The following is an 18541-nucleotide window of genomic DNA, read 5'->3' as shown; positions in this document are numbered from 1 at the left end:
TACTATACTGGTCAGGCTAACAGGCCGGTAGTTAGATACAATCCGTCTCTGACCATCCTTAAATATAGGACTAAATAGTCTCTAGGTAGCTGGGCCTGTGAAAGGGACATGTTGAAGAGCATCGTGAGCGGTCTTGAGATAATGTCCGCAAGCGACGACATTAAACGTGGGTGTAACCCATCGGGGCCCGGTATCTTACAAGGTTTTAGGTTAGTTATCAAAGGAAGAACAATATCCTCTGTCACGTGTAAAGGTCCTATGGCTAGTATCTCATTGTCAACGGGACAAGTAGTTGTAATACTACACGTAGAGTAGACTTCACTGAAATAGTTAGCAAATGTCTCCGCTTTCGCTAGATCAGATTCAGCCAATAAAGCTGAATTTTCGCCTAACAGTAATGAGGGGATACCATCACTACGTTTCGTCCACCTTTTAACGTACGAAAACAGTCGCTTCGGACAGGTACGGCTATCGTATGCCAACTGTCGTTCGTAAGCCGTGCGGGATTTAGCTATGGTCTTCTTACATATATTCCGGATTTTTTTATATTCGCACTTAAATGATGCCTGACCTGTTGACAAGAATAAGTCCCAGAAGTGTTTCCCACGCCTCAACAGCTTCCGGGTTTCCTTATTAATCCATGGAGGGCAATATGATAGCTTACGTGCTGACCATGGGATAAACGGTTGACTTACGGATTCGAACGTAGACTTAAACCTATTCCATGCATCATCAATCGATCCATCAGCTTCGACAGACCAGTCAATTGAAATAGCATAGTCCCTGATTGCCGGAATATTAGTTCTCCAGATATGAGGACGGGGTGGAGCAGATGCAAATTCCATACCATGTATCCGGAACTTAAGGAAAGTACGACATGGTCACTATTCACCAGTGGGGGAAGGTGTTGAATGTCGACGATATCTTCACAGTGGTGTGTGAGGACAAGGTCTACCAATGACGGATTATGTTCCAAGTCTATATGCGTCGGCTTAACGATACATTGTACAAGTGCACATTGAATAATTGATGACAGAAGGACGCCATCGAAACCCCCACCTGGAGCTGTGAGCCCTATCCAGTTTATATGGGGTGCATTGAAGTCTCCAACGATGAGACGAGAAAAGACGCGCGCTATTTAAAAGGACAGTGGTATTGTTTCTCGTTGAGTTAAATTCACTGTTTTGATCGTAAATTACGTATCAAAACTACCGTTTACACTTTAAATGAATTTATTTCAGTTAACGTGACATTGTATTTGTGTGTTTTGATCCTGCTTTTGTGTATTTACTGCATCAAAGCATTCTTGGTCGACTGCGGCTTGTTTATTTGATTAAGGTTGTGATTTGTCTTACATATCTACCTTGCCTATCATTTTGCTTTATTCTAAGATGGTCGGCTCTGTACACAAGTGTGGACAGCCATATTGCTTATTCCCCGTGAAAGAAGGGATGCAATGTGACGAATGTAAGAAGTGGTTTCACAAAATGTGCACCCGCTTAAGCCCTGCTGCCTATAAAAGGTGCTCGAAACCAAATTCTCATTGGCTCTGTATTTTTTGTTGCTCAAGCAAGACATTACTCATTCAGGAAGCCATCAGCCTTCTAGCGTTAGCTAAAAATGTCGACGTAGGCCGTGCCGGCAATATGGATACTGATAACGAAGATTGTATCAGTGTCGTAAATGCTGCCATGGCAGGTACCAGACACCCAATTTCGCAACATGAAGCAAAAATTTCTACTCCGATACAGCCAATGAAAGCCATGCCATTAAGTACTGAGGGACCAGTTGATTTGGCAGCGACTGAGGACCCGGCTAGAACCACTATCGTCCAGAGTAGTTCCAATCTGGATGCTGAGACTAGTGGAAAATGGATTACGCGGAAACGCAAAAGAGAAGGAAAAATACCCAAAGAAGGCGCGCGTATAGTCGATAAGTCCTCGTTGGACTCATGTCCTGAGCATAAGGCAACTGCGCTCACCCTGCGACAAGTAAAAAATGTTTGTACTAACTTAGGTTCTTTTTAACTTAAGTTTGTAGGCCCTTCTATGGTTCAATAACCTACCACAATCCGTCCAACAAACCCCTTATTTCTATAACGCCATGTCGTTATATCGTATCAAAATACAAATAACAGATGAAATATTGCCTAATGTGATGTCGAAGACTGTTTCATGAGTGTGAAAAGGTGAGGGTTTTAATGTGAAACAGGTGCAGAGGTTCTTACTTCGGAAAATTTGCAGAACATAATAAGTTATCTGTCATTGAACATTATTGTCCTTATGATTAATTTAAGGTAGATAATATTCATTTACAACAAGAACCCCATGTCTACTCATTTTCTTTTTGGATTCACTGAGGGAAATCATCGTACTCAGACCATTGCAATGGTTGATGGATTGATTAGAAATTCTGAATGCCTTTCCCAGTTGTAAAGAAGAAACAAGCCACATCAGACATATCCAAATACTTTCGAAATTATTGTCATCTCATACCCAGAAATAAGGCCGAGGAGGTAAGTCAATCTCATCTGCTCCCATACGCTTCGAAACGTAAGGGACTTCGGAAGCTACTTGAAAATCTGTTTATCTTGCTTAACAATATATGGCTCCAGAGCAAATAGCCCAAATATTATAAAGAGGAAAACAGTTCTTTAAGATTGCGTCCACAATACAGCTCCAAGAATTAAGGCGTTTAAGTAGAGAACAAAATGAAGAAAGTGTGATTGCGGACAATAACTCTGCCTTGAGTAATAAGACTTAGTAGTAGGAGCGGAAAAACATATTTCATATGAAACAACAATCTAACTTCTAATTTTGGAGAGAACTCTGGAATATACAGTATAGTTAACTCGTCAGCACTTTGCTTATATAATTCAAGAAGAATTTATTTTCTCTACGTAAAATCATGCTAACAGCATTAACATGGAATGTTCAGACCATTCGGAACATCAACATCTACAACAGTAACGCAAACTAAACGAAACAGAACACTACGAGAAATATAGGTGGGGTAAATGCAATATGATTTTCTTTATGAGGTAGCATAACTCCATTACATTTCACATGTGATGTTGGATGAACGCCTAAAAATTTGTAATCGTTGTGATACATATAATCACGAAATTCTGTTTTCTTTAAAAATATTAACTGATGAAGTGCAATATGCAGTGTCACATACTCTCGAATTCGCAATAATAAAATGCTGATAAAACACCATAACACATGAAACACCCTATCAACTCCTGTACTAAAATGCGTGCTGTCATGTTTAAGTCATAGTTCACGGTCAACCACTAGCAATTCCGTTGCTTTACTTATGATAATCTCCTCACATCAATGTGTACTGGAAAATATAATCTTCGGTAGTGTTCATTTTTTTAATTTACTGCAGAATATTATCCAGCAGAAAATTTGAAACTGTCTTGATAGACGTAATTTCGTTGATTCTTATGACACGACCTGTCAGGTTAGACAATATTTGGATCGCCATGTTAGGTCTCATAGATTAGTAGTCATATCATGACAAATCTATAATTTTTGGATTACGTCTGTCATTCTAACAGTACTAATAACGACCTGAACCCTAATCCTACAAAACATGTAAAGGTCAAGTAGGTTCACAGGAAACAAGTAGATTAAGTCAAATGAACGTTGATAGTCTTTTATCACAGAAACCTCAATAGCACTGTTTTTTGGGAGTCCCAAGGCGTGTTAAAGTTCTTCCATGTTTCTGGCTAAAATCAACAGTTTGGAGATCGGGAGGTTTATGTTTGATACCTTTTACAACAGACCATCGTTCAATTTGAAACTGGAGCCCATTCGCCTAAAGGTGTTGTGAAGAGATGGAGATGGGTTTATGTGAGGTCACATAGTCTGCATACGGTACAAGAGTGCTTTCTGTACGATCACCCGGAACAGAAGAGGAGGGGGGAAAAATTTATTGTAGCACACCTTGAGTTAATAAAGGTGGTAAATGGTTTCCTCAAATCCAAATATGTTATTCTCTTCCGCTGAGGTAAGAATACATTCAGTTGGTTCGCGAGCTGCTGATGTTTTGTTTAGTAGTTGTTGTCCTGAAAAAGTGTTAAGGGCGGAAGCAAGCTTAGCAACTCATGTAAAACTTATAGGCCTTTTCACAGCTGAGCACTACATTATGATGCTGAATGACGGCAGCATCTACGGCACTTCCTTCTCATTTGCAAGAAAACTTGAATGGATAACTTTCATTTTTTTTAGGTTGAGTTGGCAACAGCAATAAATTTGCCATCGTTTTTTAGGTACTGGGAAGTTTCTACTGTGGGTGTGAATTTCGCATTTATACCCTAAGGCATGTTGTTTGTGTTGGAATTAACTTCATATTCATCCGCATTTTGGCATGACGTTAGTTTTGAGAGATTTGGTGAAGATGCTGATGAGTGGATGTGACAGAACGTCAGCAAAGTTATCAAAAGAGGGTTTGAAATTTCTCCCGGTTCTAAATGTTGGGATGAGCCAAGTGACCGGAGACATTTTCAGGCAGCAGTTTGAGTGAAAATAAGTTTACAGCACTTCCTCCGACTTGACGACATAAGAAGCATGGCACCATATAACCGATTTATAAAAGACTTACACAGGTCACAGACATTCAGTTGGATATCGCCATTAATGTCTTTCCTGCATGTAAGCTCTATAAATAGTTCCTATTTAGTTGAGGATGTTATAAGATAGGATTTGGTGAATAAACATCGAATTCAGACATTTAATTTCTTGGTTTATTAAACCATTTAATTTTCGAATTTGAATGAAGTTTTTCTCATCGTGCATTCGTACTCAGTACCCGCGTAATCGTTTCTGTTCTGGGATGTAAGTTGATCGAAGCTTACAAAAAGAACTTCAGTTGAACGACGTACATCAAAACAGGAGATAAGTTAACATGTGATAAAATCAATAATGTTTTTCAAAGAGTCATTTGTTAATAAATTTCAGTTTATCGTATAAAAGTGTTTATAGACCTTGAATATTTTGCTTTTGAATTCTTAAAGTCCAAAACATTTCAGTGATCAAGATAAATCGACTGGGAATGGATAACGAAAACCTTCGATGTTCAATTTGTCTAGGAATAGATTAGGTGAGGTAGACCATTATGTAAGTAATTTAAATTGATATGCTCAAATTGGGATAGAATGTGGATAGAATGATGAGAACTGATCCTAATGATAATAAGAAGAACTAGAGAAGTTGTCGTAAGAATTAGTTATCGAAATCGTCAATTCTCATTGTGTTGATGTTAAGGATCGGAAGTATATGTGAATAAAGTACAAACTCGGTGAACATCTGACTGGCTATCGAGAATCAGCGACTCTTTGGATAACGCAATAGCTTTTGAAACGGCAGATATTAGATTTTATTCTCAGCATAAACATCAGTGCTGGTATATATATACTTCAAGAGTCCTAGCGATAGTCGATTGCGTGTGCTGGATTGCACTATCAGCTGTTAAATATAACTATGTCTTTCTTGTGCAATGTTGCTTGGTCGGACGTCGCGGATTAATTTAACAACCGACGCACTTCACGCTGTTTTTTAAACCGTATTTTCAACATTTCATATTTCTGATTATCATCTCTACTACTATATTAGGCCCCTCCATCTCATCGTTTACGCTGTAATGTGGATTTAGATACACTCAAATGACTAGGTAAATACCATTCAGTGTTACTAAAATAGGGTGACAAAATTAACCGCGGAATTACAGACAAGTCAAAACGTTATGAGGATTTAGTGAGACAGCCATAGATCACTGGATTGTTCAAGTGCTTGAAAAGCAATAGGTTTTGGACGAGGTTAAGAAGTGTTTTGGACAGTACACATATAAACAAAAGATAGGTCACTTGTAAGTTTAGCCCATAAAAGCAGTCACAGATCGATAACAAACTTTTGTAGTTGAATGACGATTGAATGTTTTTATTGAATACCTTAAATTCCGGTCTGACAAGGGGGTGCAAACACCGATGTGAATTCTTCCAGTCTGGATTGACTTTGTCGATCTCTCTCAACGATGCATAGCGTTTCACTCTGCTGATGGAAAACAAGAAAAAAAACCTGACCACAGACATACCAAGGTAGAATGTATATGCGGTGTGTCTAGCTGTATCTCCTGGCTGATCTTTTCCTAGATGGACAAGCTGCAGCATATAAACACTTATTTTCTTGCAGACACTTAGCCTCTGGGTTTGTTGTCGGATTCGCGCGAAGTTTATAGTTAGGGTGGTCAAATGTAACGTTGCGACTTTATGTCAATTTCAGGCTCGATCGTTATATAGCACATAATCACTCATATCCATTATTTTTCTCCAAAAGTGGATGAGGAATGGAATCGCCTTTAATAACAAGAAGCTATTACTCCCATTTCTTATCCTGCTTGGGTAGCACCTATAGTTGTTATCGAGAAGGTCTACGGCTGGCTTTTCTACAGATCTCAGTGCAGCTATGGAACAGCACCATTATCCTCTGCCAGTTCCCGCAGCTTTGTTTACTATATCGAAGGGATAAAAGTTCTTCGCAAAACTGGACCTAGCTAATGCTTACTTGAAAGTATAAGTAGATGAAGTATCAAAATAGCTGATTACTATCAATATACATCGCGAGTTGTTTCAGCATAACCGTCTGCCTTTCGGAGTCAAGACTGTCCCATCTATTTTTCAGCAGCTAATGGATACCATCCTATCAGGTATCCTGTACGTAAGTTTCAGCGTATCGCCTACGTGCTGTTATTTCACATTTGTTCTCAGACGCGTCAGAAAAAGCTGTTATGCATCCATGCCATACACTAACCCCTACAGAAAAGAAATTCAGCCAGATAGACGAAGAGGCTCTTGTACTTGTGTCCGCTGTTCGACTTTTCCACAAGTTTTTACACGGTCGGAGATTTACGCTTGTCACAGATCACAAGCCTTTCCTCGCAATATTCGGATCAAAATCTAGCATTCCAGCCTATTCTGCGAATCGTCTTCAGCGATTGGCCTTTGTACTACTGGGGTATGGTTTCGAGACCCAATACCGACACACTCAACAATTCGTTCGGGCAGGTGTCTTATCGCGACTCATTTATGATCATTTGGTGACATGAAATAGCTGCATCAGCAGCGGGATTCATTATGCATTGTGAACGACTGTGTGATGTTTGACGAAATAGTGGTTGAGTCAGAATGCCTCTGCGCAGAAGTGCTGAAACAGTTCCACTTTCGTCCTTCAGAGGTTAGACGGTTGAAATCCATAGCCACGAGCTAAAGATTCTGGCCCCTAATGGATCAACATATCGCTGAGTTGGTCCAGAAATGCATGAGTTGTCAGCAAGTGGCAAAAGTGAATGTCAAAGTCCCGCCAGTTGCATTGCCACAATATTATCATCCTTGTTTAAGGATATACGTATAATTCGCAGGCTCAATTAATAGAACTGTGTGTGTAGTTGTGGTCAATGCCCTTTCAAAACGACCTGAAATCAACCTTGCTCTTCATCTAAGCACCATTCTCTTTTGATGAATAAATACCAAAATTCACAACAAATGTCGGATTTGTGTAATTTATAGACTGTTAACAGGAAAGGAACCGGTAAATAGAAACATAAAATTTCTAGCTTCAAAGTCAAGCGGACAAGTGACATGTTGTAGATCGCCAGGTTATAAGTAACTAATAGTAATGTGGCTAGGTCATCTATACTATCAAAGGAATAATGTTAAAATCATATAAAATCGGTCACATTGGAAATTCAAACTGGCACTTAAATGAGAGTTTAGTGGTTTTTCATATGTAGACGGTGCAGAATCTTGAATAATGTTTCCAGTTTTTGATATCTTCGAAGGTGAAGCATGACGGTCTAGCTATCATATCCTCTTCTTTTCTAACACCAACTACTACTTTCAAGGGCGAACAGCGGCAAACATTCAAATATGTTTACACTGTTGTTTCCTGTTTACATTTTGTTGCTTTTGTACGAGAATGGTTAGTTTCTTTCGTTGTTCAAACATTCAGCTATTTGGCAGTATAATTTCATAACGCTTCTACAGGTTATTTACGGGATGAAAAACTCTTTGAAATTATTGTACACTTTCATCACTCGAAAACTTAGTTATGTATAAAAACTGCTTTCAAAATAATTCACACGAATTCATATAAAATCTATTCAAATCTGTAGGAAATCGGAGATTGGAAGATATCATTGTTTCAACTATGCTTCGACTAGTCAAGTATGAAAAATTTCCAATTACTTTCTTGGCTCCGAGTTCTCTAATTAAAACATAGTTATCTGGTTAGCGTCCTTGTGCCATTGAGAGAGATGCACACTTGCCGCTTAACTTCCACAATAGGTAGTCATCTTCACTGAGACGATCACAAGTATGAAATTTGGATCGAAAACTCAAATTATTCCATCGGTCATGGGTCATATTCTAATTAACTCTATGTCCGGCAAGCAGTAAAACATGATGATCCAATTACATATAATAAACGAAGGAGATATAAAGCTAAGTGCTTGTTTCAAGTGTGTCAAAGTACTATAATTGTATTGTGTATCATCACATAGAAATGGTGCAAGATTTATAATTTGATGTCAAAAAAGTTCTGAAATGAATAGTTTAATTTAATCGTTGGAAATGGATGCGAATCATGATATGCTCTTTTAAAATCGTTTGTAATAATTAACACTTTACAGAAAGTGAGGTTATGCTCCGTAGAGTTGTCGTGAGGTATGATTTATATAACTATACAGAGTCTAAATCGTATTGTGCCTATTGCCAACAACTTGTCATAAAAGCAAACTCGTGGCTCTTATATTGTAGAGAGCCTACACAAGTTTTGACGAAACTCGGTTTCTCGGGTAATAATAATTTTGATATTTAAGTTCTCGACTTCATATCGTTGTGCCGCTTAATTAGAACGTACCGATCTTGCTAGATATATTGATTGATAAATTTTTTATTTTTTCAACCTATTAGAAATATTGGCGATTCGATGTTATCAGTGCGATAGCAATGAAGATGATTCGTGTCCAGCCGGAAGGTTTTTTGATACGAGACTTAATGCAATGATAGATTGTGGTAGCTTTTTGTCACACTCACCTGGAACATTTTGTGTAAAAATTTATCAAGAAAGCACTGGTTGGCATTCATGGATAAAAGTCACACGGACATGTGGTGCACGAACTGACTATGGTGAGATATTTAAAATCTTATGTTGAAATAATTTACTTCCTTGAATTACCTCAAATTACCTTCGATATCCAGTCACAAGTTTATCAACCCTAATTTATGTGTAAGACTTAACCTGCTTCGATCGCATGTGAACTGAAAGATGGGGAATGCTCACGCGCTCATAATTTTGTAGCTCTTCTTGATTGCCCATAATTCTAATATGGGGAGGAAATAATTAAGTTTGGTAGTTATGGAGTAATTTCATTGATGTATATATGACTCAAGGTTTGCACATCTTCAAACCGTTTATTTTTTAACTGAACTATACTCATGTTTCTTTAGCATCTACAGATTGTAAAACAATACTCCATCTTTGTTTAGTTATAGAAGGTGTGTAAATTCTAATCAGTATCAAATCTACACATGTCTACTGTCTTTGCATGACTTTAAGAATTTGTTTATTTATTTAAAATGAAAAGTGTTGTACATGCACAGTTGGATTTTAGAAAAGATAATGGTTGCTTCATGAACTAATTAATATCTGTGATAATAACCATTATTGCGTATCAAACGAAATTTAATGTTCATACACCAATAACAAGCAGTATTAAATGTAGCAGAATAGGTTACAATTACATAAAAAACATATTCCTATGTTTCAGGATATTTTCATTAAATTTTGGTACTATCGCCCAACTATTTTTAACGAATAGTTCTCGAAACTAGGTTGGACAAATGATGTCAAAAAGCGAATGCACTAAATTCTCAAAGTTCTACTTGAAAATGTCTAGAACTACTTGTAGAATAAGTTTTTTGAAAAATTATACTTCTCAAAAACTAAGACAGATGTATTTTGAGCCACAAAGTAACATCAGGTGCAAATTAATCTTTCGGAACCACTCTCAACCGATCTATACTTTGTAACCTATGGAAAATGTGACGAGTAGGTTTATTTCGTAAACGAAGTGCGTGGAATTTATGTTAATTATAGGGATGTGGGTGTAACTTGGTTTTTGCATGAACTTCATAAGGCACTTAGATATGTACTGACCCATGAGGCGTATTGCTTGATCGAAAAGATTATTCTGATATCAAACGATCACTTGCAGAACTCCTTCTAAACTGGTTAATACTTCAGATCCCACAATTTTTTCCTACTAAAATACAAGTACAGCTTAGTAAAGTACCTCTTCATCGAATTTTAACAAATCTACATTCGAGATGTGATTGAAAAATATACTTAGACCGTGACCAAAAAAAGGTAGTAAAAAAAGGCCGTTAACGTCGATATGTTAATATGTAAATCATTTACCACCACAACTCTTCTTTTATTCATTTTCGAAAAGAAGTCTACATTATGTTGCCGCAATCTTGAAACGGAGACCAAAAACAGGTTTTGAGAAAAAAATATGCTGTCATCGTAAAAGATAAATTCATGGTCCCAAGTGAGCTTCAGAAGCATATCAATTAATGCTTCATATCCCAATGGATTTGCAAACCTATTTGTACGTGAAGACATCCATATATCGAAATATAAGATTGCAGTCAGTAGAAGTCGAACGCGTGCCTATCTGCTTTAGAAGCAGTTATTCATATACCATGATAAACCCATATAGTAGAAAAAACAAATAGCTGCCATATGCCGTATTATTGACATCAAAACAGTGTTAGAACTTGATATATAAACTGATTTACTAGGTGTGTGTAAGCCTTAGTCTTTAGAAAAGTTGAAATTCGCTTGTATGTACAAAAAATATTTAATATTACTGAAGAGTTAGATACAAATAGATCTTGGTATATATGAACGGATACGGTCGACTAAGAATTTGGTGAGGAATTTCTTATTCTTTTCTCCTTCACCGTTCCATCGACCTGACGAAACATGTTCTCAAATCTAATATTCCACATATACATGTATGCAGTTTGACAGTAAGTTCGTCGAAAAGAGATCACCGCTAAATTTTGTGTTTTTAACTTTTCGAATTGTACAAAAAAACAGCCTTTTATTCAAAATAACTTTTATTTATTTTAGGTTTAGCCTGGAGTTGTCGTTATTGGTTTGAAGCACAAGGTGTTTATAAAGAAGTTTGCTACTGTCAAGATAGAGATGGTTGTAATAAAGCAACAACACGATTCATGAATAACAAACTTTCTTTTCAGGTTATTTTATTCTTGACACAATTTTTATGTTTTATTTTATCAACGAAATCGATTTTTTTATAGATAACCCTTTATTAAGCTGTTTAAACTCTATATTGTATAAAATATCATTTTGTTCTTATTTTACTGTAGAGATTTCAGTTTGTTAGACTTCAGAACATTTAATACATGTATAGAAACTGTAAATCAATTTATGGAGTTGTGACTTTGCATCAGCTGACGGAAGTTAAGATGGATGCTATGCATATTCAGCCAACAGATCCATTGACATACTTTGCCGAAAATCATAAAAATAAACTTTTATGACTTATAGAGCCATATGAGGACATGACATTTATCGGAAGCGGTTTTGTGGAGATTTCAGTATTTTTTCAAAGTTGAAATCATGAGCCAATTGAATCTAGACCACCATGGAAAACCTGGAAGCAATGGACGGCCGTTTCGTCCTATTATGGTACTTCTGAGCAGTGTGCATCCACGATCCCACACTCGCGAGATTCGAACCCAGGACCTACCAGTCTCGAGCCAGAGCACTTAACCGATAGACCACTGAGCCGGCATCCAACGGTGTTTATGTCTAACTTCAATCGATCCACAAATGATGAGCGACCATTCACCAATTGTCTTCAGTGAGTTGTTATCTCACAACGGACGAGGTTGAACTCCACTGGTCACTGCTTCCAAATAGAACTCCAGGACATGTATCTTGAAGTCAGTCACTAGTGAGCTTATGATTATAATCAGAAGGGGTTTTGTGGATCCACACTGCTGAGGAGTTCCATAATAGAACGAAACGGCCGTCCAGTGCTTCCAGGTTTTCCATGGTGGTCTAGCTTCAACTGGCTCACGATTTCAACATGACATAAGTTCATAAATTTAGTGAATTAAGATATTGAATTTCATTATCAGAATAGTACGGAGATTTTTTGAATCCATTGTTTCACACCACGCATTAAATTTGGTTCGATGACCATCAAAACCCTCAAGGAACCTGAAAGATGTTTCATTCAAGTGTGGGACTTCATAACAATGTGAATTTACGCTCTTTCCAATGATCGAATCCAGCAACTTCAGGCTTCGCAGTGTGCACCAAACTGCTCACTAGCTTCCAATCCTGATAACAATCAGTCTGTAATATTACCTGTCATTAAATGTTAACATTTATCTCATACCTGACATCGTCAAACTTCACTGATCACTTCAGGAATTTCCTTTTAACGTTACTCATTTATCATCACCTGACAATCACTGTTATAGTTTTGAGGTGATTTTGAATGTAAAAACTGTGACATATCGTCAATGGCGATCATTGAACACTTAAAACTTAGCAGATAACCTCACCTATGAATGGTTGAATTTCGCAATTAGATCACAATGTAAACCATTGAGATTTAACAAGAAGATGAATTGAATACCTACATTTGAGGATATCTTATTTCATGTAGTTCGACCTACTGAAAAAAGATCACTGGCTTGAAATACTGAAAAATACATAAATGGATGATTATTCACTTTACGTTATGTGTCTATTAGTTGTTATCATGTCCTCCAGGCTGGAAGGATAACATAACATATCCAACATCCTCACCACAAGCTAGAAATATTATCTATGATCTCCCACCCGTTTATAAAATTCATTAACTGGTTTATGATGAAACGGTAGTTACACAAAATTCAGAGCAAAGCAAACTTATATTTCTTCAAATCATGGAAATTTGAGGCTTTTCCTAGAATTTCATTATTTTCCCTGTTTTGAAAAGCGTTATGTACTTGGAAAAAGCTTTTGGCGAGATCATAATTTATGGACAAACCAGTCACATTCAAGATTAAGTTTTAGACATTAGCACAAGATTCATTTATTCATAAGGCTGAATAGCAATTCGACATTATATCTGTCAGTTCGTAGTGATAAACATGACTGTAATTCCTAACCCTAACGTCTAACTTTAAATCATAATATTAATTCCATATACTCATTCGCAACACTCTCTTGACCCTAGTATATAGGTGAATATTCGAAAGGTCACTTTAGCATCGCATAAAGGTTGTCTATAGATTATAGTCTCATCAACGTATTTTCTATAGTAAGTTATCTTAATAAGTATTTCTCAGGACTAAATAAAGCTTTTCCAAGATTCATCAAAAAATATGAGTATGTTAATCCACACACCTACTTCAAAGTATATCGCAAATATCTTCAACAGTAGATGAAATAAGTATGTTGGGGGCTACATTATTTCGTATATTTCTGAAGATACATATGAACATTCTTTTCATTTATTAAATAATCGTAGATTCTTCATGAAATAATTGATATTCCATATACAACTGATTAGTGTAGACATTAAGTGCTAGGTTCAAAGAGAACTGTTTTCTATATGCATGCAAGTCCGCCCCGTTGTTGTTGGCCCCCAAATGCCCTGGTACGGTCGAGAGTGAGGAGAGTAAGCTCTCTCTCTCTCTCCAAATGCTCTCACATGGCCACGCACATATAGCCAATGCCGAGAAAGTCTTACACACTGCCTTCTCGTGGCATTACCGTTGTTTACGAAATTGAAAGGACTAAAAGCAAATGTCCGGCGCTTCAACCCGCTTGGTGGACACGGAGGGTCCACCTAGGGGAGTTGGAAAACCCTGATTCCAAACCAATAGTGCACATGGGCTCCAATATCCTGAGGGAACAAATGGCGTATGAATCAATCATTGTTCACCGGCTACCATGGGACTGCATCTCCTCACGATGCTCCATTGCCTTGCGGATCAAACCTTTAGGTCAAAGGCTCCGGGTGTGGCCCTCTAAAAAAACCACCTGCTCCAGTTTGGGCACCTGGACAGTATCATAGCCCTCACACAAATCAAATGAGGTTTGTCAGGCGCATATGTATCTGGTGCTTCCTTGTACCAATATTTGTGTTTAAATAAATACAAAATAAAAATTTGAACAGTATTTAGAAACACTGAGCCATCACTATTCGAATATGTAGTCACTAACATTATTTACCTTTATTTGGACCTTAATCCTATATCCAAAGGCACTTTATATTTTATTCAAGATACTACTTATCAATGTGATGGAATTATCAAAAGGTCACATAAAATATGAAATGATAAGACCAGTATAGTATATCTGATAGCTTATTTAGTTCAGGATATAATGTTTTTCAATAATTACAAGAATTATAGAATTTCCTAATTCGTTTTCTAATAACATTGAATGGAAATATCCTGGTATCAGTGGTTATACACAAAGGTTCGGTAGTTTTTTCATACTCCTGTCAAAATCTCTAAGGTATCTTTACGGATGATCGAATGGTCAGACTAAAGCATCTTGTTTATTGATTATTTATTTCGATTTGAGTCGTAAGTACAAATTTTCTAAATGTTAATTATCATATTTTAACAGTTGAATTCATGAGTTTATCTAAGCTAGACCACCATTGAAAAACTGGAAGGCCGTTCCGTCATAGTATGGGGAGATATTTGAGATGGCTGGACCGTGTTACATATACATGAACACTGATTACCACGACGCGCAATGCTGACTAGTGTTGAAGACGATTGGAATAAAGTTAGGGGTAGCCAAACCAAAACGTGGCATCAGTGCTTGAATTCACTAACTTCTGGTCTGAGCCACGTTGGTAGATGCAGATTAATTTGTTGACGTTCGCGTGACTATCGTAATCAGTGGTTGGAGACTCTGTGTGATATGGCTCAGAATCGATCACAACTGCGTAGGTGTATACATTCTTTGTTTTCGCTTAAACCGTGAGGTCAGAATTACATTATACCTTTCTTTTTACGAATTAACTGTTTCTTCCCGTATTAAATCCTTACAATACAATTTCTTTTATATATTACTACCATTGAAGTAACTCCTTCGATGAATTCAGTGTTCATCTTGTTGTGCTAATGAGGTGTGGCAACTTTGACCGATGCATATATGTACCGAGTCCTACGTTATAGTTAACTGACTGATTTGAAAAATGTTTTTGATATTTTATTTATTTCTCGTAAATCTTAGCACAAACTTGGTCAGTCAAGTATTCATTTTATTAAACATCATGTTACAGGTACCGATAGTATGTTATTTAATAGTAGTTCTTTGATTTAATTATCATATTAGGTAACTTTAAAGGTATGTGTATGAAATTTATTAAATCATATGTGGTGTGGTCTACTTATATCCATATAAGTAATATATAGCGAAGGTCAGACATAGGATGTATTTTGGCAGAAGACCGATGAGGGAAGAACTGAAATGAAACACAATTAGTAGGAAAATACATGAACAATAGATTTAGAGAAGAAACAGTGAAGATTGAGACAATTGGTTGTTAATTTGCAAATTAACTGTTTGCTGTATGGTTATCAGAATTTAGTGAGGTAGTCTGTAGTTTGTGCTTAAAGACATTCGATTGTCCCAACCAGTGCTCTGTTCACTACAATATTAGCAATTGAATATATTGCACATCCAGAATAAGTTTTGATAAACCAATTATAAATGAAAGCATGGTACCTCATCAACCACACATCGCTTTCAGATATAGAAATCAGAAGTTGAGGGCGGGGGTAAAGAAAGATTATGTCAACCATTTGATTTAATACACTTATACACGTTCCAAGAAATGAAGATGTTTTCCCATTACTTTCTTGCTACTACTCAATCGAAAAGAAAAATCAAGCTAATTATTCAGAAAGAGAATATAATCAGACATGCCAGTTTAAAACCATATGTTAGGTGAGAAATACTGATGGATATACTCTATCGGCTGAAATAAGGTTTAAGTTTCTAAGGAAAGATACACGTTATTGGTTGAATATGTAGCTCAGTTCTCTGAGGTACATGTATTTGTTATATCCTGGTGAAGACATAGGTACAAGTAACTCCCAGGACCTATTAACGGACGATTATTCTGTATACATTCTTATTATTTAACTATTGAGTGATTAGATTGTATATATCTACATTCAACTTAATATGAGCTTCATTTTGACGTATAGATTATTATTATTATAAGGATTACTGTTCCTAAATTATACTCAGTTTATTGATTACTGTCTCCCACGTTCATAGCCACATTTTGACTTGATCTTGTATAAATGTTATTTTCTATTTTATGGTGGGATGTGGTCTGTCTGTCTGATATATAAACAGAGTATGCTTGAAATAAATGATTTGTATTGCAGAAGCTGTTATTGGTGTTCTGGACACGACTGAAAGTTCTAGGCAGATAAAGGACCAGTAAGAATGCTAGGATGGTCATTGGTTTGGCATAGTGCTTAGATATGTCATATTTTGATTGGTGAACAAATCATGTGATAAAATGTAGGGCATCAAAACACAACAGTATCTATACTTATAAATGAGTTATGTTTATAATATTTTCGATTTCATCAACTATTAAAGACTTTCTACTCACTAGTGATTTTCTCAACGCAAGTATATGGTTTTTGATAGAGCTCATGAATCAATAAATGTTAGACTAACTGGAAGCACTGTATAATCGTTTTTGCCATGGATTGGTTAAAGTTAAATATTAATACCATTGAATACCAGCCTTAATAGTCTAAAGGTTAAGCGTTCACGAATAAGATGGAGAATATTGAGTTCGAATCCCATATGAAGGATAATATATGCATACTGTTAAGAAGTTCTATACCAGAAGAAAATATTCGTCCAGTGTTTCCACAACCTCCATATTATAGTTATGGACTAACGATTGGAGAATATAACAATACTTCTTTTCATAGTTGAAATCATGAGTCAATTCAAGCTAGACCACCAGGAAAAACCTGAACGACCGTTTCATCCTATTGTGGGACTCCTCAACAGTGTGCATCCACGGTCTCGCCTCGTAAGATTCGAACTCAGGACTTACTTTTTTTTAAAAAAAAAACAAACGAGTAGTATATACATATATTTCTAATTAACATGAAGAAATTTTAAAATAAATTAGAAAATTTTTTAAATATATCACAATTAGTAACTAAATGATAAGCAGATTTATAATTATTAAATGAACGTGTTATTAATTCTAAATGTTTTAATTGTTTCCAACATACATTATGTAATTCGGATGATGATGACGAGGATGAAGAGGAGGATGACGAGGAGGATGTTGATAATCTATCTGAATCCGTGTATAATTTTGTTGTTAAATAATGAAACCACATTATATTTGTTTGTGGTGTAAATTTTTTCCAATCATTACTAAATAAAAAGAAAAAATAATAATATCGAAGATATTCAATCTGTTAAATTTTTTAAAAAAAATTTAGATTTTCTGATGTTTCGTCATTTAGTGTAAGCCACTTCTTCAGAGAATAAATAAATAACCAAATTAAAAGTAATGCAAGTTTAAATAGTACAATAGAACAATGCAAGAATATTTGGTACGATTAATCAAATTAAACTCTATCCTTCATCATTATAAAGGTCACATATTTTTCATCCTTAACAGTGCACAGATACACATGCACAAATTGACAAACATGTCGCTTATGAATCATGTTGACCGAAATTATACCGATTACCACGCCGCGCAATGTTGGCTAGTGTAGGGGATGGTTGGAAGAGAGTTAGGGGCGGCCAAACCAAAACATGGCATCAGTGTTTGAAGTCACTAACTTCTAGTGTGAGCCCTGTTGGTAAATGCAGACTACCTGGTTGGGGTCCGCGTGACTATCGTAATAAATGGTTGGAGACTCTGGGTGACATGGCTCAGAATCGATCACAATGGCGTGAGTGTATACACACTTTATTTTCCCTTAAACCTTGAGATTAAAATTGCTTCATAACTTGTTCCTTCCTATACTATATCCTTATATACAACCTTTCTTTATATACTACCACCACTAAATTAATTACTTCTATGAATCCGGTGATCATCTTGTTGTGCTAACGAGGTATGGTAACTTGGACCGATGCATAAATGTGCCTGGTCCTACGTTGTCGCTGACTGACTGACTGACTGAAATTATATGACATTGATTTAATCAGACCTGCTTTTTATTGATCGCACCTAATATTTCTTTTTTGTTCCTTTATACTATTTAAATTTGCATTAATTTTAATTTGGTTATTTATTTATACCCTGAAGAAGTGACTTACACTGAGTGACGAAACTTCATTATTACTGTCATTACCTCTACTACTCTGGGATTTACTCTGACAATGTTAATGCTGTGTAGCACATTGTACCGATGTACACG

General features: G+C 36.4%; 1 protein-coding gene across 1 annotated transcript; it reads left to right on the top strand.

The window, feature by feature from the left end:
• Window positions 1-8316: 8316 nt before the first annotated feature.
• On the top strand, window positions 8317-12970 carry Smp_158960 (hypothetical protein; the record flags this gene model as incomplete). The annotated part of the gene is made up of 4 exons (XM_018797142.1): window positions 8317-8347; window positions 8975-9190; window positions 11202-11329; window positions 12863-12970. 4 exons carry the CDS (start codon window positions 8317-8319, stop codon window positions 12968-12970), a joined length of 483 nt encoding a protein of 160 aa, XP_018646804.1.
• Window positions 12971-18541: the final 5571 nt, after the last annotated feature.

Source organism: Schistosoma mansoni, assembly GCF_000237925.1.
Source record: "Schistosoma mansoni, WGS project CABG00000000 data, supercontig 0167, strain Puerto Rico, whole genome shotgun sequence".
Taxonomy (NCBI): domain Eukaryota; kingdom Metazoa; phylum Platyhelminthes; class Trematoda; order Strigeidida; family Schistosomatidae; genus Schistosoma; species Schistosoma mansoni.
The sequence above is the reverse complement of the archived record's forward strand: the minus strand, read 5'-3'. Positions and strand labels throughout refer to the sequence as shown.